Source organism: Tiliqua scincoides, chromosome 12 (genome assembly GCF_035046505.1).
Source record: "Tiliqua scincoides isolate rTilSci1 chromosome 12, rTilSci1.hap2, whole genome shotgun sequence".
NCBI lineage: Eukaryota > Metazoa > Chordata > Lepidosauria > Squamata > Scincidae > Tiliqua > Tiliqua scincoides.
The window spans coordinates 2,427,983-2,452,835 of NC_089832.1; the positions used below are offsets into that span (position 1 = coordinate 2,427,983).

At 48.2% G+C, this 24,853-nt stretch overlaps 1 protein-coding gene across 1 annotated transcript; it reads right to left on the minus strand.

Annotated features, from left to right (window-relative positions):
- Nucleotides 1-6,130: 6,130 nt before the first annotated feature.
- RAP2C (RAP2C, member of RAS oncogene family) lies at nt 6,131-15,563 on the minus strand. Its single transcript, XM_066640023.1, has 4 exons — nt 15,484-15,563; nt 14,164-15,389; nt 11,702-12,021; nt 6,131-9,037 (listed from the first exon to the last, which is right to left on the minus strand). The coding sequence occupies exons 2-3, from the start codon at nt 14,434-14,436 to the stop codon at nt 11,743-11,745; spliced, it is 552 nt and encodes a 183-aa protein (XP_066496120.1). The 5' UTR covers nt 14,437-15,389; nt 15,484-15,563; the 3' UTR covers nt 6,131-9,037; nt 11,702-11,742.
- Nucleotides 15,564-24,853: the final 9,290 nt, after the last annotated feature.

Consider the following 24,853-nt stretch of genomic DNA (forward strand, 5'->3'; position numbering starts at 1 on the left):
TTCAAGCGCGCAGCTTAGCTGCTGGCAAGGTCCTGACACTCTGGGATGCGAGAGCTGCAAGAGAAAGGGGCGCCTGCCTCCTGGTCCTCGCAGAATTTTCAGACTGCACTAGATGAGGAAGGCAGGCAACTTCTGTAGGGGAGAGCGAGTGGAAAAGGACAGCTGCTGGGGAGAGAAATCTGTACCCCCCCCCCCGGCAAATGACAGCAGAAAAGCTTTATTTGCCTGCAGTTCTTCTGAGTTTCTGCAAAACTGAGAGGTAGATATTGTGCTAAAACCCAAACCTTAAAGGTTGTATGTATCACTGGATTTAAACCAAGAACTGGATTCTATCCAAAGCTGGTCATCATTGCTAGTAAACCCCCTGAAGATGGAAATGACACTGTCCGTCGAGCCAAACCCCAAGAGCAACCCCCTCTCTGCTATACAAGCCTGGAGTTCGCCCAACTTGATCGTTGCTCATATTCTAGCAGGTGCAGCTTTTCTGTTTTTAAACAAATGACTAACATTAACACCAGCAACTAACAGAAATTTTTTTTTTTTAAAAACCATCAGGACCTGACACCTGGACCAATCTGTGGTTAAGCCAAAACATACAATTGCAGGGGTCATCAAGAACTACTCATATCTATGTACATTGGTTACTTATGATGGGGAAGGGGTCCGTTTATTTCCGAGAGGGGCACCTGGGGTCTGCCGCTTCACTTTTTCCACAGAGCAAGACACCTGGCCAAGACATCCACCCGTTGCTTTGAAACACACCACGTTGTTCAGCTCTATTCCCATTTACGCCAATACACTTTGAATATTCCAAGTCAGTGTTTCTCAAACTGTGGGTCAGGACCCACTAAGTGGATCACAAGCCAATCTCTGGTGGGTCACCAATCATTTCAATATTTTATTTTTAATATATTAGGCTTGATGGTATGTGACTGCATCTGGGGACATGTTACAGATCTGTACAGTTAAATAGCTTTGTATATGCGTTTAACAACAATAGTCAATGAAGCATACACCTGGGTAAGTTTGGATAGGACTGCAGCCTTGTATTGTCAAAAAAAATTTCCTGTTTGATGAGGTTGTTCTGGCCATGACTTCACTTCCAGATTAATGACATCACTTCTGGTGGGTCCCAGATTGTCATTCTAAAAAGTAGGTCTCAATGCTAAAAAAACTTGAGAACCACTGTTCTAAATTAAGACACTTTTAATCAACTGCACAGAAAAGTCACTTCCCCATCTGAAATTTGAACCATGTCCTTCCATCACTTTCTGCCCTTAAGTTATGGCAACTTTAAGCCCCTCACCACTGGGGGCACAAGAAAGTTTGGGATTTGCTTTTAGTTCATCTGCAGATGGCCTTGGGAATAGCTGGAGAGAGGGAGGTTCAGGGATCCCAGGCATTTGTACCATATCAATGTTAATGGACCAAATGTTTTGCAGAGAGAAATGTTTTGCTCATCCCACTTGAATTCCAGTTATAAATCCCACTTGCCCATTTGAGTGCTGATGCTTCCTGCTACTTTTCAGGTGCTGCAAGCTTCACATTCTCTTTTCCTTCCCCCTGCAAAATCTCTGGTCCCCTTTACCTCCCAATATGGATACATCACTTTGTTTAAAGAAGGTGCACTTCGTTATCTGGTCATTCCTGTAGAAATCCTTCCAACTGCCACACCGTGATGTGATTGCACATGACTAGACATCTGTAAGTCACCTTGGACCAAATGCACTCCAGATTCAGGCTTTCCACCTGTTGTGGAAGTCCCCTAAAATGTTTTGATACCAGCTGTCAGCAGGCCCTAATCTTTTGGTACGAGTACATTACACAGACCTGTGAAACTGAGAAAACTTTTGGCAAAAAAAATTATACAACCAAGAACTTTATGAATAACTGGAAACCAATAATTGACTTTTCGTAAGAGGAGAGAGTAATAATTTCTGGATTTAAAGATTAGTCATAAGAGGGACTGGTGGAGATATAGCTTTTGTAAGGGTGGAAGTTAATATTCCACCCAATGCTAATTGGGTAAGAGGCACTTTTTCAAGTGGGTGCTCCTTTTTTTTAGCAGGGGGAGAGTAACTGGCCCACCTCACCCCATCACTGTCTGCTCTAGTGGCTGTCTGCTGGTATTCATTTGCATCTTTTTAGATTGTGAGCCCTTTTGGGACAGGGAGCCATTTAGTTATTTGATTTTTCTCTGTAAACCGCTTTGTGAACTTTTAGTTGAAAAGCGGTATATAAATACTGTTAATAAATAATAATTATAATAATATAAATGCAGTAGGAATTTTTTTGGCTTCGCTCTTGCTACACTTTTAGAGATATTCTATGTAGTTTTGAAGATATGGCACAATGAATGGTTCCAGAAGCTTCCTCACAAGGAAGCCATGGTGTAGGAAGCCGGCTGTTGGAACCATTCACTAACAAGGCTATGCCATATCTCTGAAACTACGAGGAGCGCACGTGTCATTGTTTCAGCAGTCATTGCTTGGCCCTGTTGCTTTTTGTAATAATTTATACCAGGTGTGTCCAAAGTTTTTGGCAGGAGGGCCACATTGTCTCTCTGTGTCGGGGGCCAGGGGGAAAAAAGAATCAATTTACATTTAAAATCTGAATAAATTTACGTAAGTTTACATAAATTAATATATTAAAGATGAACTTATATGAATGAATGAATGAATGAATGAATGAATGGTCTTGCAATAGCTCAAGGCCTATAAAAAGCCTTATACAAAGCAAGGCTGGCCTTTCCTTTGCTGGCGCTACTGCATCACAGATGTCAAAGAGCAAGCAGTGGAGGGAGCCCTCATCCCACAGCTCACCGAGACGTCAAACAGTCGCCCTCATGCTGAGAGCAGTTGCGTCTGGCCAGTGTGGGCTCCAACAAATCTCCAGAGGCTCATTAGAGACTGGGTGCTCCCTGAGGGCCGCATTGGGAGTCCTTGAGGGCCACAAGTGGCCCCAGGGCCGGGGTTTGGGCACCGCTGATTTATACCCTCCCAGAGCAACCAGGGTTAGCCCCTCTCTTTCCTGGAAGAAAACATTTATGCACAGCCTAGTTCATTCAGCATGAGGCTTATTTGCTTTAGAAGGCTGCCCTCTCCTGGCTGTTTGCACAAATCAAGCCACAAGTTTAAATTTCAGACTCTGGCAGTGAGGTTTGCCGCATGCCTGACTGGGACTCATTGCCCTTGTATCCAGTCAAATTACTCTTGTTAACTATCATATTGTAAGTGAATTGTATGATGCTATGAACGCATTTTAACCCTTTCAAAAACAGTTACTAATCACCCATATGCTATGGGTGCATATGACACAGTTTAAACCACTGGTTCTCAACCCATGGTCCACGGACTACAAGTGGTCCCTGAGAAGTGGTCCATGATGTCTCACAAAAAAAAAAAGATTGTCTTTGATCACTTCTAGCATCATGCTGAGCGAGCACTCACCCACAGGCCACCAGAGAGGGCAGAGAATGGACTGCCCACAGCTGGCAACAAAAGCAGCAACCCACAGTTGTCTCCAAAAATAAATCTAATAAACCTGTTCCGTTATAAATTTAGTTGCATTTTTTGGTTGCAGGGGTGTGGGGTGGGGGGGGGGGAGATTGCATATGGTCCACAACAATTCCAATTTTTGCCTCAATGGTCCGCAGGCTCCTAAAAGTTGGGAACCACTGCTTTAAACAGAGTGGAAGAAGAGGTCTCTGCCCCAATGTGCTTACCATCTAAAAACCACCAGGGCAAGAGAGATGGAGGCAGGGTAAACACAGAAAGGGAAAACACTTTCATTTCATTTACGCATACTTAACTACAGTACAGATTGTGGATATTTTTTTTAACAGCACACCCAAGACATTTATACCTTGAACGGTTGCAAAATAATTACGGTAAGCCCACTGAACCAGCAAGGCTGATAGTGGCTTCACTAAAAGCTTAACTGCCTGATCTCTCTGGCCCATTTCCGGTTCGCGGGTGTTGACCTTCCTAGTGAGTAATATCGAAAGCTGGTGCAATGTGGTGAACAGAGGCAGACCAAAAGAGTTTTTGCACCAACTCCTTGCTGGGTCTTGCATTTACTTGCACACCCAGCCAAATTTTTCTTGCCAGCCTGTTATTGCATCTTAACAGGTTAAGATGCAATAAAATGATTATTTAATTCCATTTCCTCTTTGCTGGATCCGATTAGTTCTTTCCCCTCTAACTTTTGGCTTTTGGTCTTATATCTGACAAGGGCCCCACCCTCTCTGGTCTTGGCTCAGGCACGGACCCCGCCTAGGGCTTAATCTGTCAAAGAGGAAGTGCTGATCACAGTTCTTCACGGAAAGCCACGCCCTTGGGTGCTGAACACCCTGCAAACGCTACCACCAAGGCCAGGCCTGCAAGGCTGAAAGCAGCCTTAAGATGTTCAGAGAAGCTTTTAAATTTCCCTGTATAACATCAGAGGAAACTGTTCCACCTACTGCACAGGAAAAGCATCGCAGAAGGCCTGAGGTATGAAAGGTAGCACGGTGCTGCTATGCTTTTTAGTATACGCACAAGAGGACTAGAACCTTTTTTTAAAAGTGTACTGGAATGTATACAATGCAACAATGAAAAAAGCAGATTCCACTTTTTCTTAAATTCTGCCATCAGAAGAGAAGAAAGGCTAGGCTACAAGTTTCTCTACACTACATCTTTCAGTATTTTTCATTTTCAGATTACCCCTTCCCCAAGGAGCTCTGGGGGGTGTACATAATTCCCCCCTTCCTTTTGTCCTCACGACATCCCTGTGAGATAGGCAAGGTTGAGAAATGGTGGCTGGCCCAAAGTCACCCAATAAGCTTTATGGCTGAGTGGGTATTCAACCCAGAATCTTCCAGGTCTAACTCCTGAACCACCAGACCCTCCTGGCATCCAACAGCAATCATACAATCAACACACTATCTCCCTTCTCCAAGAAAGTCTGTTTAATCATCTAGAATTGGGATTAAGATACAATCTTGGTTGTATCAATCAGATGACAATCAGTACTGTATTGTGGGCACCACTTGTTTTCCCCCCCCCCCAGCAAAGTAGAATTAAAATAAACCTTTTAACAGCATTGATTATCCCTGAACCTAGCCCAGAATGAAACATTTTAACAGGGTGAACCATCTTGCTTTGACCGTCAGATCCAGGGTTTTCTCCTTCTCAGAAAGGAGGAAGTGGGTTAATGTGCCTGTTCAAGAGTTGTACCACCAAGTTATCGGGGCAAGAACTACGAAGACCACTGAGCAAGTATAGTCCCATAAAGTTGACACCCAAGGAGCCAGATCAACAATCCATTTGGCCTGATATTGTCCACTCCAATAGGAAGCAGAGTGGACATGCCACCAGAGGGTCAAGAACTGAACCAGGCACATTCAGCATATGCAACATGGCTGAGCTGCAGGAGATGGCCACTGAATAAGGACTGTTGGGGAGGTCTGACTTGGCTACATCACCTATGGGCTTCCAAAACCCTTATGAAGACCCATCTTGTTTGGTTCTACCTTTGTGATTTTATCCGGTACAGATATTGTTTAAACTCCTCCCTTTCATTGTTTTTGAACTCTCCAGTTCATTTTCTATTTTATGTTGAAAAACTGAACCCAGTTATACTATTGGAAGCCAACTAGAGGAGACCGTCACACTCCATCATCAGTTATGTTTCCTAACTATTGCCTTTTCAGTACAAAGCAGGTCCCAAAGTGATTAGATTTTCAGCAAAGACCTAGGATTCTAGACATTCTCATTTAAAACTAACGTCCATATATTAAAAGAGTTCTCCCTACAGAAGAAATTGGCCCCAGTTTTATATTATTGATCCAGTCACTAGAGATGGGCACACAGCCCCCCTCCCCACATCTGAGAATTTGGACAGGATCTAGATACTATGAGCTAAGAAATGGAGACCGTTCAAAAAGATGACAACCCCCCTTCTAGACTGATTTGTGATTGCTGGCTCTAATCTGACCCCCTCCCCCACCTCTCTCCCAACCACTTCACAGGGGAGAGGGCAGGAAAGCAGCACATATATTTAAACACAGATGAATATGCAAGTAAAGAGAGCACCCCATGACCACAGCTATATCAGGAAAGACTGCAGAGACCCAGCTTTGGTAATACAGGTATCTATTTTATTAAAAAAGTTACAAACAGGTGGGACTGTAGGGTTGTCTTACAAAATAAGAATGCATGAAATCAGAAAGGGAAAAAAGGAGACCTTTTTTTAAAGTTTACAAGCTTTATGAGCACTGTTGGATGTTGACGCATTTGCTAAAATTGAGATTTCATTTTTCACCAGTAAGGATACAGTACATTGGATATATTTAGGATTTGTTTCAGGTACTTTTCAAGCATTGTGCCTGTTAGCTGCATCCCTGCAAAATATTCGCTACCATATTCTTAGAAAGTGGTTATTTCTCAATCTGTATCAGCAGTGGCATAGCTGGGGGGAGTACAAAGCACTAAGTTTTGCAGGGAGCCTCACCAGTGTGTGCAAGCAGTCCCTGTCCCTCCCTTTCGGAGCCATTCTGGGCAGGAGGAGCAAAACAGAGGAGTATACCTCCATTTTGATCCCCTGCCCAGAATGGTTCTGAAGGGGAGGGGGCATGGCCGCTTTCACAGGGCAGTGAGGCTCCCTGCAAAACTATGTGCTTTGCACCTCCCCAGCTATGCCACTGAGTATCAGAATAACTGCATCCGCGCATTCCAGAGCAGTGGGTCTTGCCTGCCCCTCCCCATGTGCAACAAGAAGACAGAGGCTTCATCCTAGGGGGACTGCTAGTCTGGGAGACGGCGCCCTCTCAAATTCAGTAAGGGAATAGTTAACTAGAGATGGTTTGGGAGAGAAACATCTGTTGAAGAGCCCCGCTCATCACCGCACACACATGTGAAAAAGGACAAGAACACAGCCCATCAACAAGCCCTGCTGAAACCAAAGAGGAAGGCTACACATGGCAGCCTATCTTCAAGGCACAGTTCCCAGGAAACAGACCTCAGCATACTGTGAACATACGCAGGTTGCTTCAACCCTTAGTCTACCAAGCGACTCTCAATCTATGACTCTCGTTTCAATCTATGAGGAAACCTCAGGTAAACGCTCAGTCCTTTGTTCCACGTTGCACCAAAAGGAACACCACCAAAAAGGACATGCTTGCTGATACAGGTTTTGCCTCCCTGTTAAGATGCCAAGTTTAATTAAGATGCAGAGGAAGTTTTTATTAAAACTTTAATTAAAGGTCAGTCAGAACACAGAGGAAAGAACCACAGGTTTTGCGGCATTGCAAGATCTCTCTCGCAGTCTTCTCTAAGGAAAGCAAACCATCTCTTTCAACTGTGTTCCCTTGGCACACCTGCTACATACCAGATACTTGAAGAAACATTTGTATGTTTTAGGTCTATTAAAGAGTAGACCCAATGGAACCCCCCTCTCCTGCAGAAATTTAGGAATCTGGAGAGCCAAGGCTAGAACTGTTTTCCTTCTCTTCTGTAGGATTCAAACAACTCTCAAGATCTAAAGAGCTGCGGCCTCTCTTTCATTAGAGATACTGAGCTGCCCTGCTAAGAGAGTCCATGGCCTTTACCACAGTATCGCATAACCCTGTAGAAGTAGGTCCAAATGATGTATTAAGGTGGGCTCTTCAACCTACAACTGACACAATTAAGAGAGCGGCAATTATTTCAACTGGGGGGGAAGAACAAACAACTTCTCAAATCACTGCTAAGGAGAAAAGTCTCCAACATAAGCAAACAGCTGTGTTAATAGGAACTTAAAGAACCAACTACTGATGATCCATCATCTTTATTCTGCTCAATACCTGTGGCGCTGTCCAAAGACTTCAAGTATCCAGACAAAATAGGCTGAATCAGTTAAGCTGTAAAGAAGGCAATGGCCGAGTAATGTAGCTTCACATGGAGTTACTGCTCACGCTTCCCCCCATTGTACCAACTAATGCTAAGTGGTCCACCAGAAACCGAACTTACACCCCCCCCCACCAAAGAAAACAGTGCAACAGCGCACCAAACAAGGAACAGCTATTGCTGCAAAATATTAGGAGGGAAACTATATTTAAGAACTAGAAAATGAAGTCATTTGTATTTGTGTTTGATTTATACGCGTGAAAGAAAGTCCACCAGACGATGTTTTGATCCTACTGGGGAAACTAGAATTAGCATTTGCCTCAGAACATAAACCCTGGGAGACAGCAGATCTCTTTCCAAGAAGGCATACTGGAAAAAATCACACCTGAAATCAGGAATTAGGAAGCTGAACAAACAAAAGGACGCAATGGTGATTTCCAACACTATGGCTGCATCAAGTAAAACAAAACAGAACACACACAGAATCTGAATACCATGTGATAACAGAGCAAACCCACACGGACAGCTTGTTGGATGCCTCCAGTCCCTGCTACGGAGCTCTCTTCGCATCTGACCAGTCACTAGAACAGGCTGTGAAGACAGGATGAGAAACCCTCACAAGGCCAAGTGACCCTTCCTAGGACACCACCACGCGCAACAGAACGTTTCAAAGGCTCAACCTAGAACGGTTTGGAGGAACGCACACCTTTTTGCAACTCAAGCATGGATGTGAGGTAATATACAGAAGTTAACCATTTGTTTAAGGCTCACTTTTATTCTCCGTTAAAACTTTCTTTAAAAAGGCATTGAATGGGTAATACTGAGTTTCTTCTTAAAGTTTAATAAATACACGTTTTGGAAATCAATTAAAGAAATCAAAATATTAAAAAGGAACCCTTTGCATATTAGCCATTAATAGGAACTTAGCTATAAAAAAACCAAGAGGACTGAGAGATAAAAGAACATATTTCAAAAACATATGGTACACATGCTAAGCACTTCCGGTGCAGGCCGAGGGTTCCCCGTGGCCAACACCAGCGACCGTCCGCACTCCGATGCCTGGAAGTGTGCTCTTGAGAGAGACACGGGATTAACAAGGCTCAGTTCGGCAGCCTGGGCTGAAAGAGGTCTCCAAAGCAGCAGCATCTGTGCAGACGTCCTCTGAGTTCTATCTGCAGTCGAGACAAACAGCGGGTCAGGAGCAGACTCATGCTATTGCGAGACACAAACAAGCATTCAAGCAGTGGGCAGGGACTAGGCTCCCCTCTCACCAGCTGCCCCAGCTTCAACAGCAATGCCTCTCTAGGCCCAGGCCACCAACCTCTGGGTACCCCCAACCCAGTCCCTCCAGCTCCTTCTGGCACTCAAGGATCTTGGGTGTCTCTTCTCATGGTGTGTTTGAGAGCGCGCAACTAACAAGCTGCACAGCTAGTGTTGCCATCAAGACAATTGAGACCCTCTTTCTGGTTCTTCCACCTTCGGGGGGGGGGGGAGGGCTGGCTTGGGTGAACAGAGAGGAGGAGGTGGGCGCTGCAAGATTCAAAGAAACCACCAACCGCAGATACCTGGTTCAAGGGTGTCTCCAAGTAACCAAAGAGGAAAAAGCCACCACCCACACACACACACCATTTTTCCTGTACTGTCTACCACAGAAGAAAAAACTTAAGGGGGTGGTTTTCAACAGTTTCTGGGCAACCTCCATGCCTGAAGCCCTGAAGAGAACCTGCCAATCAGAGTCCACACTTGGCTAGATGGATTACCGACACTGCGCAAGGCAGCTTTACCTGAGGACAACACTCTCCCACTTGTGAAGTCACCCCAAAGAGCACAACTCTCCTCCAGTCCCGTCAAAAGTCATGAGGAAATAAGGCCTTACTTACAAAGCTTAATTGGAGGGAGGTGCAATGGAAGCCAGCCAGCCAAGCCCAGCATGGGGGTCTTACACAAGGTCAGTATGCAAGGCACTTGATTTCATTTCAAGCCACTGATGGGGGATGCAACCCAGACACAAACTCAGAGGCAGCCCCTCAGCACAGTTGTCCTAGAACAGGGGTGTCAAACATAAGGCCAAGGGGCAGGATGTGGCCCGCGGAAGCTTTTTATATGGCCCTCAGGCTTTCAGCTGCTGAGTAGTGCTGAGGTGTTACTGCTAAAAGGGCAGCCCTCATGAAAATTCGGCTCTCCCATATCTTGAAATACGATCAAGTTTTGTATATTTTCTCTTTTGTCATTTGCAGCTAATGGGTTCCTAAGTGAGAAAAAAGTGTTTATTGTTGGTTATGACCTGTTTAATGACATCACTTCTTGCCTAATGACATCACTTCCGGCCCTCAGCAGCCATCAAGAATGCTATGTGGCCCTCCGTATGAAATGAATTTGACACCCCTGTCCTAGAACATTTAGGGGACTGGCAGCTGACGCACCCAAATGCACCCCATCAGCCCTCTCGAGTCAACAGGCTACCTTTAACATGGGAACAGCTGCCCTCAGCAACTACTCTTTCCTTCACGCTTCTAAGGATTTGCACAGCTGCTGATGTGTGTTTAGGAAACTGCTTGCATGAGGCCTTTGCCATTCTTGCTTTTTATATGAAAATCCACGGGGTTTGTTTGTTTTTAGATTTTCTAATTACTGTAAATTGTTCTTAATGATTGTTTTTAACGGTGTATTTTTTAAAGTGTTTGTAAGCCGCCTTGTGTGCCCGTTGGGCAAAAAGGCGGGGTATAAATTAATAAAATAATAATAATGAGCTGAGCAATGCCTGCTCCTTAGAAGGAGGTGCACTCAGGTGCCCTGGACAGCCACCTCGCGCTTGGAGAGGAGCAGTGCAATTTAGCACATGTTTGTGGAGTGCAGTGGACCGAGCTATTCCATGGGGCTTCCTGACCAAGAAGAATGCCCAGGATTGCAGCCAACAGGAGAAGGAGGTTCAGCACAGATGGGTCACCCTTGGAACAAGCGTCCTGGAAGAAACACAATGGGCCTCCCCACTGATAACCATGGCTGAACCTGGAAGCCCAAACGCCAGACACAGCTCAACTTCCTGCCACCCACTGCTTTCTACTGGAGAAGAGAGTTGGGCACCCTTGCATTCTGCTCACTTGCCCTGGGGAAAGGAGCAGTGCCTCAGTTCAAACCCTAAGTGCTTCTGATCCAGTCCCTGAGAACTGTAGTGCAGAGTTCTTATTCTCCATCACACACTGTGCCCTCAGTATCTGCAGGGGATCCGTATCAGGACACACACACCCTCTGCACTGATACCGATTTCCAAGGAAGGGCCTGCTAGATGCAACTGGAAAGTGCTTCCAGTCACATCTGGCAGGTCCTGTGAGGCTCTCCAGATGCAGGCTCAGCACCCACGTTGAATCAAAGCCACAGGTGCTGCACCTGCAGATATGGCGGGACAACTGTATATGCTTTGCAGCCCCTTTGCTGAAATGACAATGCAAGCCTGGCACAGCCCGGGAGAGAGGGGTCGCATTGCTGAAAAAAGACCAGATGGATCGGCAGCCAGACTCCATACAAGGCAGCTTGCTCCCCAAGACACTTGCCGCTTCCATTGCGAAGACCAGCATGCAGGAGAGCTGGGAAAGTGGTTTTCTGTACTTGCGCACAAGCAGTGCACAGCAAAAACGAGTGCAGTGACTAACTCAATGGGGGAAACTAAGGCAAGGTACTGTCCCTGGGCACACTGCCCTGTCCCCCCCCCCACAACTTCAACACATCAATATGTTCAACAAACATGTCATGATCTGATCCACTCCAAGCCCCGCCCCCCTCTCACACACACCCACCCCTGGGAGGGGAGAGGGAGTTGCCATGAACATGCCACCCACCTGCTCTGTATGGCCATGATTGAGGTTTTGCTTCCTCCCCCTCACTGGACGATGCAGGTTGTACAGCACTGATCCTGCTTCTCAGGCAGTGAGGCATAGTTCATTTGCCGGACGATCTCCGCAAACAGTTCATCCACCATGGTTTTGCTCTTGGCAGAGGTCTCCATGAAGGGGCAGCCCCACTCCTGGGCCAGCGCCCGGCCTTCTGCCGACAAGACCTCCCTCTCCGACTCCAAATCCACCTTGTTTCCCACTAGGATGAGAGGGACCTTTTCATATCTTTTCACACGGACAATCTGATCCCTCATTGGCTTGATGTCCTGAGGAAGAAAATCAAGTGAGTAAGGAGGCTCTTGTCTTTATAGTGATTTCCAAAACTAAGCCTGCCTAGCTTCTACAATCATTAAGCGATGAGATACAAATGTGTAGAGATACAAATGTGTAGATACAAACAACACAGAAGCATGATGTTCTCAGTAGTTAATCTGTGGAACTCCTTGCCACAGGATGCGGTGATAGCATCTGAAGGCCTGGTTGCCTTTTAAAGGGGACTGGATAGATTTATGGAGGAAAAGTGCATCACAGGTTACAAGCCATGATGACTACATTCAACCTCTGCTTTTCAGAGGAAGCCTATGCCTGAATGCCAGACACAAGGGAGCGGCGGAAGTGGATATGGGTCTCTATTTGTCTTGCCTCTAGTACTCCCTGAGGCATCTGGTGGGCCACTGTGAGACACAGGAAGCTGGACCTGATGGGCCCTTGGCCTGATCCAGCAGGGCTTATGTTGGTCCACCTGTTTGATAAAACAGGAGGGCTGGCAGGGCACAATCAATCACTGGTGGGCTGAGCCTCAGGTTTTGCTTTGGGGAGGGGTGTCAAGGCTGTGTGCAGGCCTTCAGTTGCCTTCCCAAAGACACATGCAATAGACATTTCCTACAACTGCTACAACTTGCAGCCTGGCTATAAATAAGTCGCACAAGATCTACAGCTACTTGCACAACCTTCAGACACAGAAGTAATTAAGCCCTGAAAGCAACAATTATCAATGCGGTCACACTGGAAGGCTTACGCCCACTTCCTTTTGATTAGCCAGGCTGAAAAAGCCCCTGAGCAACTGAAGTGCAAGAACATATCACTGGCCCACTTGAGAGAGATAGATCTTCCAGTGCAGACCCTGGGGCCTGGAGGGGTTATTAAGCTGCCTCTCTGCTGGAAGGCACAAGATATTGCGGGCAGCAAAGAGACTCCACCAGATGCAACAGGAAAGGAATGCCAAGGAAAAAGGGGCTGGAAATCTAGATAACATTTATCTGACTGTGCATCCTCTCCTGCGCTCTGCTCCAGCCTCTTTGCGTGGGTGTGGGAGGCTCTGCCAAGAAGCGGGAGTCTATCCAACTCAGCAAGTTTGCTGGAGCCAGGAAGAAGCCTTGCACAGCTCTCCAGGGAGCCGGCTTCTTCTCTCACCCATCCTGGCCCTCAAGGAGATGGCAAGACTTCTGCTGTCCAAGTCCTTCACCTCTAACCAAAAGACACAGCTCCTTTTGCTTTGCGATGCCTCTCTCTTCAGTCTTGCAGCCCAACTCATTTCTGCCTGCAACTTCCATTTACCCAGCAACACCCTCAGTAGTCCAAAGGTCTCTCAGTCTCTCAAACAAATCTGCCCCCCATTGCCCCTTATGCCTGGAACTGTTTCCTACATCTTACTTCCTTCAAGTCCCTCCACCAAACCCACCTTTTTGGGTGGAAGACAATCCCAAGCCCCATATGCTACTTCAGCCAAGTCTAAGAATATACACATACATGTCCCCATTTTGTTTCTCCTCGTCCAATGCAATAATATACATCGCATGTTTCTTGCAGCAGAGAACAGTCTTGAATTTTGTACATATGGATGGTGGTATGCCTAGATTCACACCCCTTCTAAAAAGTGATTTTTGTTTAGATACCAGCTTGTAGCTGCATGCTTGAGTGTCACACAAGTAGAACAGACACTCTTCACTCTCCCATAAGGCAAATCATCCCTAGGGAACTGGGGCAGCTAGCGCACACATACCCAAGATAGCTGCCTAAGCAGATCCAGGCTTATGACTGAATATATTTGAAACTGGATTTCCAGAGCAAGCTGTTTAGTTAAAAATCACAGCAAGAGACTTAAAACAGGTTACCCAACACCACACCCACATATCCTGACCAAAACCAGAACACAAGTCAGCTACAGCTCTTAGTTACTGAGAATCAGCAACAATTCATTCTGTCCAAAGTTATCTCTGGAATTCAAAGTGAGAGGCTGCTGAACGTAATAAAATGAAAGGAAAAGTGGGTTTCTGAGTGTTATGGCCAAACTCACTGCTGCAGCAATAGTGCTCATGAATACCAGTTTTTATTGCAAATAACCTCAAGTTCCCTGCAGCAATTGCTGCAACAGGTTTTTTTTTAAAAAATACAACTGTATTTATTACCTGGAAAGACTGTTGGTTTACCAGGCTGTAAACTAGGATGAACCCCTGGCCATTCTTAATGTAGAGATCCCGCATGGAAGCAAACTGTTCTGTCCCTGCGGTGTCCAAGATTTCAAGTACTGATGGGGAACAGTCCACTTCAATCTCCTTGCGGTAGAAGTCTTCGATGGTGGGGTCGTACTTCTCAATGAACGTCCCAGTGACAAACTGCACGGTCAAGGCTGACTTACCCACCCCCCCACTCCCTAAAACCACGACTTTGTACTCCCTCATGGGCGCAGTCTTCCCCTCTGCACAGCATAAAACAGGAATGCTGCAAGCTGGGGAGGGGGCAGCTGGCAGGCTTGGGGGGCGCGCGCGCGCACACGCACGCACGGGGAAGGCAAGCAGTAGCACTCCCTTCTTGGTGAGCAAGCTTCACAACTGGCAAGGTGGGGAGAGGAAAGGCAAATCCATTTACTGCTTACAAGGAGGAAACTGCTGGCCCTTGTCTTTTTTGCAGCTGTGCTCCCCCTGCAAAGTAAGAGGAAAACACCCACACACACACCCTAGTTTGCTGCTGGCCTGGAAGGGAGGCTCAGGGTGGCCCTTTGAAACTTGGAAAAGAGAGCAACTGAAAGAGGAGAGGCTGAGCACCCTCCTGGCAAGCAAGTGGCAGGGGGGGAAGGAGAGGAGGAGGAGGGCAAGGAGGCTTTTACTTCTTGCAAGGAGGAGAACGAAGAAGCAGCAGCTGTGCAAAGCAAGAAGGAAGCTTCCCCTTGCTATGCTGATGGCCCAGAGCTGGGAGGGGGGCTGAAGGGGGCTCAAGGCCTTTTCCTGGGGGGCAGAACTCAGGGGGGCCAGTGAGGCTTGCAGAAGCAGAGGGTGGGTGGGGGAGCACAAGAGGGCTCTGGGGCTCCTTCCCCAGCTGTGCAGGGGGCCTGGGTGGGGACTCAGGCTTGGCAGGGAGGCTTCTGGGACTTCCGCCTGGGCAGTACAGGGGGGGCCTGGGTGAGGGGAGAAAGAAGCAGTGGGGGGCTCAGGCCTGGGGGCTTCTGGGGCTGCTGCCTGGGCTGTGCAGGGGGGCCTGGGCGGGGGAAGGGGGCGTGTGGGGGGAGGCTCAGGCCTGGCGAGGGGGACGCTGGTGGGGGAGGGGAGGCAGCGGGGGGGCTCAGGCGGCTCCTGCGGGGGGGCTGCGGGGTCGCCCGCTGCTCTCGGCGGCGTCTGGTCCGGCGGCTCCGTCCTGCCTGCGGGAGGGGAGAGAAGAGAAGAGGCCGTGAAGGGGGGGCGACAATCCCCTCACTGGCCCCCGCCCCCACACACACCGGCCCTGCCGCTCACCCGCCCCGGTCGGTCCCGGCCGCCGCCTCCTCACTCCATGGCCGGCCGCAGCGCTCTGCTCAGGGTTGGGGAACCGCCCGCCTACCCGGAAGACTTTCGCGGCGACACCGCCCGCACGACTTCCGGGGTGGGCCGGAAGGGACGTTTTAAAGACACGCACACCCGCCCGCCAGTGCGCATGCGCACAGCTTGCGCGAAAGGAAAGGCGGGAACCATCGAGGAGGAAAAGGCTAGAGCGACTCTTCCGGTCGCTGCCGCTCTAGTCTTTCCTCTCTGTGGTGGAAAGGCAGGCCTCCGGGGGGGCGATCTTGGCCCTTGAAGGCCGCAGAGGGTGTTAGAGCCGCGGGGAAAAGGCGTCTCTCTCTCTCTACGCCCCGGCTCTGACAGACACTTCCGGTTTAAACCGGAAGGTGACATTCTTTCTTCTGGCTTCCGGTCCAGAACGGAAGATGCGAGTTCCCCCATTCGCCTTCCTAGAGAGGCGCTTCACCATAGAATTGACAAAGGCTAGAGAGGCACCACTCTGACCCCCCTTGAATTGCCCCTTGCTGGAGAATTGCCCCTTGAATGCACACGTGACACAGGAAAGGCCCTTGAGTGGCCCAGTCCAAACACACAAAGTCATGTATGTTTCATACATGTGTGACTCCCACAGCATCCCTCATTATGTCAGTGGCATAGCTGGAGGGGGGCAAAGCACTAAGTTTTGCAGGGGGTGCAAGGGGCCCCTCCCCTATGTTTTGCTCCCCCTGCCTGGAAGGGCTCCAAAGGGGGGAGGGGCCCCTTGCACCCCCCTGCAAACCTTAGTGCTTTGCCCCCCCTCCAGCTATGACACTTTGGCAGGGCAGCCCCTCCCACTCCTTTCCTGGCAGAGTAAACATTTAGCACCGGGACCCACTTTATAGAATGAGAATCCATCAGGACCCACCAGAAGTGATGTCATGACCGGAAGTGACATCATCAAGCCAGACAATGTTTAGGCTGCAATTCTAGGCTGCAATCCTGCCCACACTCACCCAAGAGTAAGTCCCATTAACTGTCATTGTTAAAAGAATATACAGAGTAGTCTTTTCAAAGTACAGGTCTGTCACAGTTCCCCAGATGCAGTCACATCCCATGGTAGCGTCAAGTCTAATATATTAAAAATAAAATATTAAAATGAACGTGGACCCACCTGAAATTGGCTCGCGACCCACCTAGTGGGTCCTGACCCACAGTTTGAGAAACACTGGTCTAATATAATATAATAAAATACACCTAGAAATGAATGGGGACCCACCGGAAATTGACTCATGATCCACCTAGTGGGTCCCAACCCACCGTTTGAGAAACACTGGTCTAGCAGCCTAGAATGGCTCTGAAGGGGAGGGGGAACTGCTTGCACACCATGATTAGGCACCAAGTAAAATTTTGGTGCTTTGCACCCCCTCCAGCTATGCTGCTGCATTATGTATACGCAAATATTCCAAAATACGGAAAAATACAATATCCAAAACACTTCTGGTCCCAAGCACTTAGGATTAGGGATGCCCAACCTGGTCAAGGTATGTCCCGGTATGCACAGATTCAGTATCCATGGTTTCGGTTATCCATGGATACCAGAGACACCTCTTAAAAAGATAGGGGAAAATTGATTGATTTATCAAGATTTTTAAAGCATTCCCCTATCTTTTTAAAGGAGTCTCCAGCATCCATGGTTTCAGGTATCCATGGGGAGTCCAGAATGGAACCCCAGCAGATACCTGGGCACACCTGCATTATGTTTCTGGTCCTCAAGGAACATCTCTGTTGCACAGAACTTACAGTTTAAAAAAAAAATGCACATTTGTTCTGCTCAATCCTATCCATACTTTCCTCGGAGTAAGCCCCATTGACACTAATGGGACTTACTTCTGAGTAGACATGCCAAGGATTGGGCTGTCTGTGCCTTGGTTCTTCCTCCAGCCTCGACAGCCGGTGGTCTTTTTTTGCATGTTTGCATCCAGAGCCTGTGCAACGGCAGCTCAGCAAAGGCCACCAGATGTCAGCACAGAGTTTTCAGCGGATCAGCCCAGGATTGCAGGTCGGCAGCCACCATGACCTTGGCGGAATCTGCCAAAGGATGTCTCAGATGTTGTTTTGAAAAGAAGGGGGATTTCCTAAGATATGTGCCTCTTTTTAATTTTTTTTTTAAGTAAATGATACTTTGTGAACCATAACTAAGACTAAAGGATGGCAAAAGACTTCTCTGTGACTTCAAAATGATCTCTCTGCCTTTTTAGAAACAATTTCAAACATTTATTTTGCAAGATGGCTCTCAGTAAAGCGCATGAGGTCATTCTGATCAGGATTAAATTACTATGCTCAGCTCAGTATGCTGCAAGAGAGGGCTGCAGTGGTCAAATGGGGAACTTTATGGCTTGCCAACTGCTTTTTTTCCCCTTTAAGAGCACCATGCCAGATGAAAATTCAGCAGCTGAATCTTTTCCCCAGAAAAATGAAAGCCCCACCTGTTGAATTTTGCCTGTTATGCAGTTTTTAAAGACACTGTGCTCTAAGAGCAGAGGAAAATAGTGACCTCATAGGACTTATTTTGAGCCATGGAGCTCAGCCTCCAGCCCTGCTTTCTCACACTCAGACTTGGAACAGCCATGAAGTTACATGAGAAGTGCTGCTCTTTTACTACCAAGGGTGCAATCCTAACCAACTTTCCAGCACTGACATAAGGGCAATGCAACTCCGAGGTAAGGGAACAAACATTACCTTACCTTGAGGAGCCCTCCATGACTGCCCCCCAACGGCAAGATGCAGCACATGCCCCGCTGGCACAGCTATGCAAGTTGATTAGTTGGAAAGTTGATTAGGAGTGCACCCTAAGAGTTGCACCCTAAGGACTGCACCCTATCCAACTTTTCAGCACTGATGCAGCCATAATGCAGCCCCAAGGTAAGGGAACAAATGTTCTCTTACCTTGAGGAAGCCTCCCTGAGTGCCCCCTCACTGCAAGATGCACTGTGTGCCCCACTGGCACAGCTACATCAGCACTGGAAAGTTGGGTAGGTTTGGGCCCTAAAGCAGTTCTGTAGGGAAGACCAATGCTTATAACTGTGGAATATCTTGTCGACAGCGATGGGTGAAGTGCAGGCTTCGAGGATCTACTTTGTTTTTGACTAGAATCCTGAGTTCTGTGTCCCCGTCTTCGACCCCCCCACTGGAGTTGCTGCAAAACATTAGCCAATGGAGGAGGCATTCACTTACAATAAAGGACTTTGTTGGCATCCTTCAGTCTCGGAAGACTATGGTATTGCACTCTGAATGGTGGTTCTGGAACAGTGTCCTCTCCAGTGCACGAAGCCTGGGTAAGGTAGATATGGAGGATAGACTGTTTCCCATGCAGCAAATCCCCCCTCTCCACGTCACTGGAATGGTCCAATGGAAAGGCAGAGGCCAATACGGTTGGTTCCAGCGGCCTCGCAGGAGTTGCCAGAACACGACTGTGTTCAGCCATGAACTGCCTCAGGGACTCCGGCTCCAGATTTTGCCTCGAGGTTGACTCCTGACGCCTTTTCCATAACTGGATGTAGCCACAAGGCAGTGGAGGTTTGGGATCAGAGTTTTCCTTCTCTCAGATGAGCTGCCTTCTCAGGCTGACGAGTCCCATCTACCCGGTGGCTGTTTAGTCGCCTCTTACGACAAGTACAGCCAAACTGAGGGCCTGTTCTTATCCCCAGCCCCCAGGAGATAATTAGCCTAGGTGTGCTCTTAACATATGTTCAGCCCAGGAATTTTTTCTGGTATCTGAACTGAGCTCACTGTCTTTTTGTGCACAAATCCAAGTCGTTCTTCATTTCAGCAGCCTAATTTAGGACAACGCTGCCTTTTTGTTGTTGTTGCAATTGTTAGACAACTGAAAATCAGGAACCCCTACTGCTCTACCGCAAGTCAATCAGCAATCTACCAATAGACCCTGATCAGGTCCTGAAGACTGAAATCTTGGACAGACATCCAATTGCAAAAGCAATCCTTACAGTTTCAGAAAGGAAGTGACCACCCTTCTCTCTTGGGTTTCAGGTGCATAGGAGTAGCCACAAGGAGGGCTGAGCTGCTGATAGGACGTTGCCCCCCTCCCCTCCCGGGCATGGTATTTACTAGGGCTCAGCAGCAAGAGAGAGAGTTGCCAGAGCAAATCACACATAGAGTCCCACCTAGAGGATCTTAGCATCTAATTTTAGCTCTGACGCAATTGTGAATGATAGTAGCTATGGGGGGAGGGGGAGGAGAAAGGGAAGGTCACAATAACAAGATTATACCCTCACTTAAATTCACTGCATGAGCCAAGAGACTGCTGCTGGGCTATGCAAGAGGTGGGTGGGAGGAGGAATCAGGCCAAGCCCTAGATGGGGAAGGACAAGTGGACGTGAGCTGATTTTGCAGGCAAATAAGGCCTGTCACAGCAAAGGTCTAAAAAACACACACACACAAAACTCTTGTCTGGGAACCATTTGACATTATGAACAGACCACTGGTTTACACCATTCATTTCCCTTCTTTCTCAGTCTTGTCCAACAATGGTCTTGCCATCACATCCAACACAACACACTGGGGACTTATCTGCACAGTGCAATCCAATTATATCTTTTCAATTTTTTACTAGGGTCGAATTTTTGGCACTAGGGCATCTGAGGCTTCTTCTATCTGAAACTGGGCTGAAGCCAGACTGAAAAGAATCAAGATCATCAGTGTCATCCAAGAGAACCTGGAGTTCACCGAACATTTTCTGCTCAATCACAGTGCCAAAGATTGATAGGTGGGAGACTGGCCAATACTGTAGCCCTCTAAGGTGGTAGATTCCAAGGGTGCTTTTGTTTTCTTCAATAAAGGCCTAACAACTGCATGTCTGAATAATGGTGGAACCTCTCTGTTCATCCAGGAGATTCTCATGATAATCCACACCCAACCAGTCCTTTCCTTTCTGGCTGTTCTAATTGATAGGGATAGACAAGGATGGACATGTTAGAACTTCAGGTAACTTGTCCACATCCTAGCATAAGAACAGCCCCACTGGATCAGGCCATAGGCCCATCTAGTCCAGCTTCCTGTATCTCACAGCGGCCCACCAAATGCCCCAGGGAGCACACCAGATAACAAGAGACCTGCATCCTGGTGCCTTCCCTTGCATCTGGCATTCTGACATAGCCCATTTCTAAAATCAGGAGGTTGCGCATACACATCATGGCTTGTACCCCATAATGGATTTTTCTTCCAGAAACTTGTCCAATCCCCTTTTAAAGGCATTCAGGCCAGATGCCGTCACCACATCCTGTGGCAAGGAGTTCCACATCCTTAGTTTGACTCCTTGTTCACAAGGGGAGAGAGAGGGTTGAAATTTTTTAAATAATAATAAAAATTATAATTGGGCAAGCAGGCACATTTCCTCCCATAACCAAAGAAGAATCCAAGTTGGAACATGCAAGGTATCTAGCAAACTGGTCTCAGGGACCATCAATATCTCCTTGTCACTATCCCAGGGACCTAGTAGTCCCCTCATCCCATGGACAACTCTTTGCTAATGCAATGGTGCAATCGCTGAAGCAATCACTGCCATGGAGCAGGCACTAAAATGCGCTTTAGCAAATGTTTGGTTGGGTTCTTTTGCTTGGGCATTTGCAAATAAGCAGATAAATGGTTTCTGTGTATGTCTGTTGGCAACCTTCAGTCTCGAAAGACTCTGGTATCGCGCTCTGAATGGTGGTTCTGGAACAGCGTCTAGTGTGGCTGAAAAGGCCAATTCAGGAGTGAAAATCCCTTCCACACTGGGAGCAAGTGCAGTCTGTCCCTGGTCTGTCTCCCTGGCTATGGGCCTTCCTTCTTTGCCTCAGACTGTTGGCCAAGTGTCTCTTCAAACTGGGAAAGGCCATGCTGCACAGCCTGCCTCCAAGCGGGCCGCTCAGAGGCCAGGGTTTCCCACCTGTTGAGGTCCACTCCTAAAGCCTTCAGATCCCTCTTGCAGATGTCCTTGTATCCCAGCTGTGGTCTACCTGTAGGGCGCTTTCCTTGCACGAGTTCTCCATAGAGGATCTCCATAGAGATCTCCATAGAGGAGATCCTTTGGGATCCGGCCATCATCCATTCTCACAACATTCTCACAATTTGGAAATTGGAGAGGGAGAGCAGGGAGGAGGCAAACAGAAGTTTCCGTGTATATGACTAAGATAAGAACCTGATCTAACACGTGTGCCATTTACAGGCTCTCGCAAGCTCTCTGTGCTTGTGAGAACTGACCTCCTGACTCAGTGATCTCCTGACTCAATGGCCACACCTTGACGGAGGACCTTGCCAAAGCCACAAAAATGTGTCATGTCAGGAAAAGCATACAAACTGCTTCTCATTGCCTGACCCTTTCACTTGATCCGGCATCAATCAGCTTGTATAAACGGAAACGCCTGACGGATAATAGCAGGGTCTGTATGAATGGATTTCACCAGTGCAAGATGGGAGTGGCGGCGTGACTCAGAAGTCACAAAGCCACCCCCCCCACACACCACAGAGGCACTGACTCACTTGTCATCTACTGATCTACCAGAGAAAAGGCATTCTCGTGCCCTCAAATGACCACCCTTAAAACTGCAGCTCTTTATTTTCATTCATTCCACCTTTATTGGCATAAAAAAAAACTGCAGCTCTAATGCTACCTCCAGTTGCCTTGTGCTTGGGCTGGCGTTGGTGGCAATGAAAACAAGCCCCCCCCCCGCCCCGTCCAAGCCTTACAGCACTTTCCTGGCATGTCAGAAACATCTGCCTCTGCTACTCTTTTTCCTCAAGGATGTTGCTGGTATTTACCTTGAGCGGCCCAAATGTCTTGGGCTTGAGAGACACCTTCTGTGAAATTCTGCTCACCTGTTAAGAACTTCAGGGATGGCTTTGCTCTATGTGCCAGTCTCTATCTGGTGCAGGGATAGGGTTAAGCCATTTCTGCCTAACATTGCATATACGCAACAGTGATCAAATGTATATACATCTGGGCGGGCTAAAAATGGGTTAAGCTGTTCTTGGAGGTTTATTTTCCAAATAGAAGTAATGTTGGAACCCTTGGAGGCTCTATTAAAGTTTCAGCAATCTCATGGATGCTGATTCCTCGAGACTGCCAATCAGTCCTGGAGGGTTGGCAGCGCTGGGCAGGGAAAGCTTGGTTGGTGAATATGAAGGTCAGAGCCTTTCCTATGAAGGCCCTCAGAATTTCCTCTCCCCGGAGGTTGGTGCTGCCTTAACCCTTTCAGCAGTCAAGCCCTTGCTGTTCCGCTGCACCTTTGAGACGGAGCACTCCCTCCTTGGCTGTGCCTTTCTGCCATCTTTGAAGCTTTTGAGACTTCTGTTGGGTTGCTCTCAACCTTTTTCTAGTGGCTTTGAATTCTGCTCGTGCAATGCCATTAGTCGCGTGGGGCCGCAAGGTGAAATGCAGCCTAGATACTTGAAAATAATTAATAGATCAATGTTTGCGTCCTGAGTACACTTCTGTACTGCAGCGAGTCATGGACTCTTCGCTCACAACAGGAGAGGAAACTGAACGCATTCCACATGCGCTGCCTCTGACGCATCCTCGGCATCACCTGGCAGGACAAAGTTCCTAACAACACAGTCCTGGAACGAGCTGGAATCCTTAGCGTGTATGCACTGCTGAAACAGAGACGCCTGCGTTGGCTCGGTCATGTTGTGAGAATGGATGATGGCCGAATCCCAAAGGATCTCCTCTATGGAGAACTTGTGAAAGGAAAGCGCCCTACAGGTAGACCACAGCTGTGATACAAGGACATCTGCAAGAGGGATCTGAAGGCCTTAGGAGTGGACCTCAACAAGTGGGAAACCCTGGCCTCTGAGCGGCCCGCTTGGAGGCAGGCTGTGCAGCATGGCCTTTCCCATTTTGAAGAGACACTTGGCCAACAGTCTGAGGCTAAGAGGCAAAGAAGGAAGGCCCATAGCCAGGGAGACAGACCAGGGACAGACTGCACTTGCTCCCAGTGTGGAAGGGATTGTCACTCCCGAATCGGCCTTTTCAGCCACACCAGACACTGTTCCAGAACCACCTTTCAGAGCGCGATACCATAGTCTTTCGAGACTGAAGGTTGCAAACATAGGATAGGATATTTAGAGCTAGACTCCAAGAAGAGTCCTATGGGACAAGACCAAAACGGGTCCACTGCGTCCAGGATTCTGCTTACCACCATGATTGGCTAAAGGTGTTGTGGAGAAAGAGATGGCTTTCCACGCTGTTTGTCCCTAGAAGTTGTTACTCAGAGGAGAGGGCCCTGGTCCTACTGTATGTGTGTCCAGTTAAAGGTAGCAGAACTGGGGAAACGAGCACAGCTGGAGACCATGGAAAACCCCTGGCAGTGCTGACAGTTTGGTGCTCGCGGGGACAAGAGAGTCGAGCCACAAAACACTGCATTTGCCCAACCTTCTCCCCAGAGGCCTTCTCTGAGTCCAAACTTTGCCCCAGGGCAGTAAGACGTTACCCCTTACCATTCATTGTAATTCAAGTCAAGGAAAGCTCTGGATGCACAGGGCAATTCTCAGACTGCACCCCACTGGCACAGGTTGAGTGCCCACAGCTGTCACTGTCCCTGGAGAGAGTGAGGTAGCCTCTCCTTGCACAGAGCTCCGTGCACATGTGGGGAGCCCCTTATGCCTTCCCAAACCGCTGGGCTGGGGGGGGGGCTGCGGTTCCCTTGACTCCCTTCGGAAGGCTGCGGCATCTCCTGTTTGCAGACTTCCTACATGCCACCCTTGGGTGCACCCGCTCGGCAGAGCATGGGCAAGATCAGCATCTCTGCCTGTCCTGCTTGGCTGGCTTCCTACATCAAAGGCAGAGCCTCTGTGCAGAAGGCGGGGCTGGGGGATGGACAGCTTCCAGGGAGAGGCGACGACGCTGCCTCCTGGGCATTACATCAGCCACGCAATGAGCCTGTGCTGCCTTCCTGGCTGTTCCCAAGATGTGTCCTGTGCTCTTGCCCCAGTCCCTGCCGCTGCCTTGGCTTGCTCAGCCTGCCTTCCCTTTAAGAAGAGCCAGCAGTTTTTGCAAGCAGGAGACGAGATACTCAATTTGCAGCTGGGGCTGGACTATACTACACCAGGTGGCAGGCATGGGGGGGGGCCTACCTGTTCAAATGCTTTGCTCCGCCCCCACCCCACCCCAAACTAGCATCTAGAAAAAATGGCTGAGCAGAGAGCAGCAGAAGAGTCACTAGGGTTTGCTTTACCCAGTGCAAGCTCTCATTGCATCACCCCCATAATGGATCTCCTGTAACAGACCATACAGAATAAATTACAACGCCATATGCACAGCCTAAATGCTGTGGCATAAATGGTGTGACTACGGTTGGTGTCACCCCCATGA

What these genes read in the sequence shown, in the direction of transcription:
- RAP2C (XM_066640023.1), bottom strand. Translation starts at nt 14,436, where the DNA reads ATGAGGGAGTACAAAGTCGTGGTTTTAGGGAGTGGGGGGGTGGGTAAG. An exon ending in TAAACCAACAGTCTTTCCAG is followed by an intron (nt 12,022 to 14,163) that starts GTAATAAATACA and finishes TTTCTTCCTCAG; the next exon opens with GACATCAAGCCAATGAGGGA.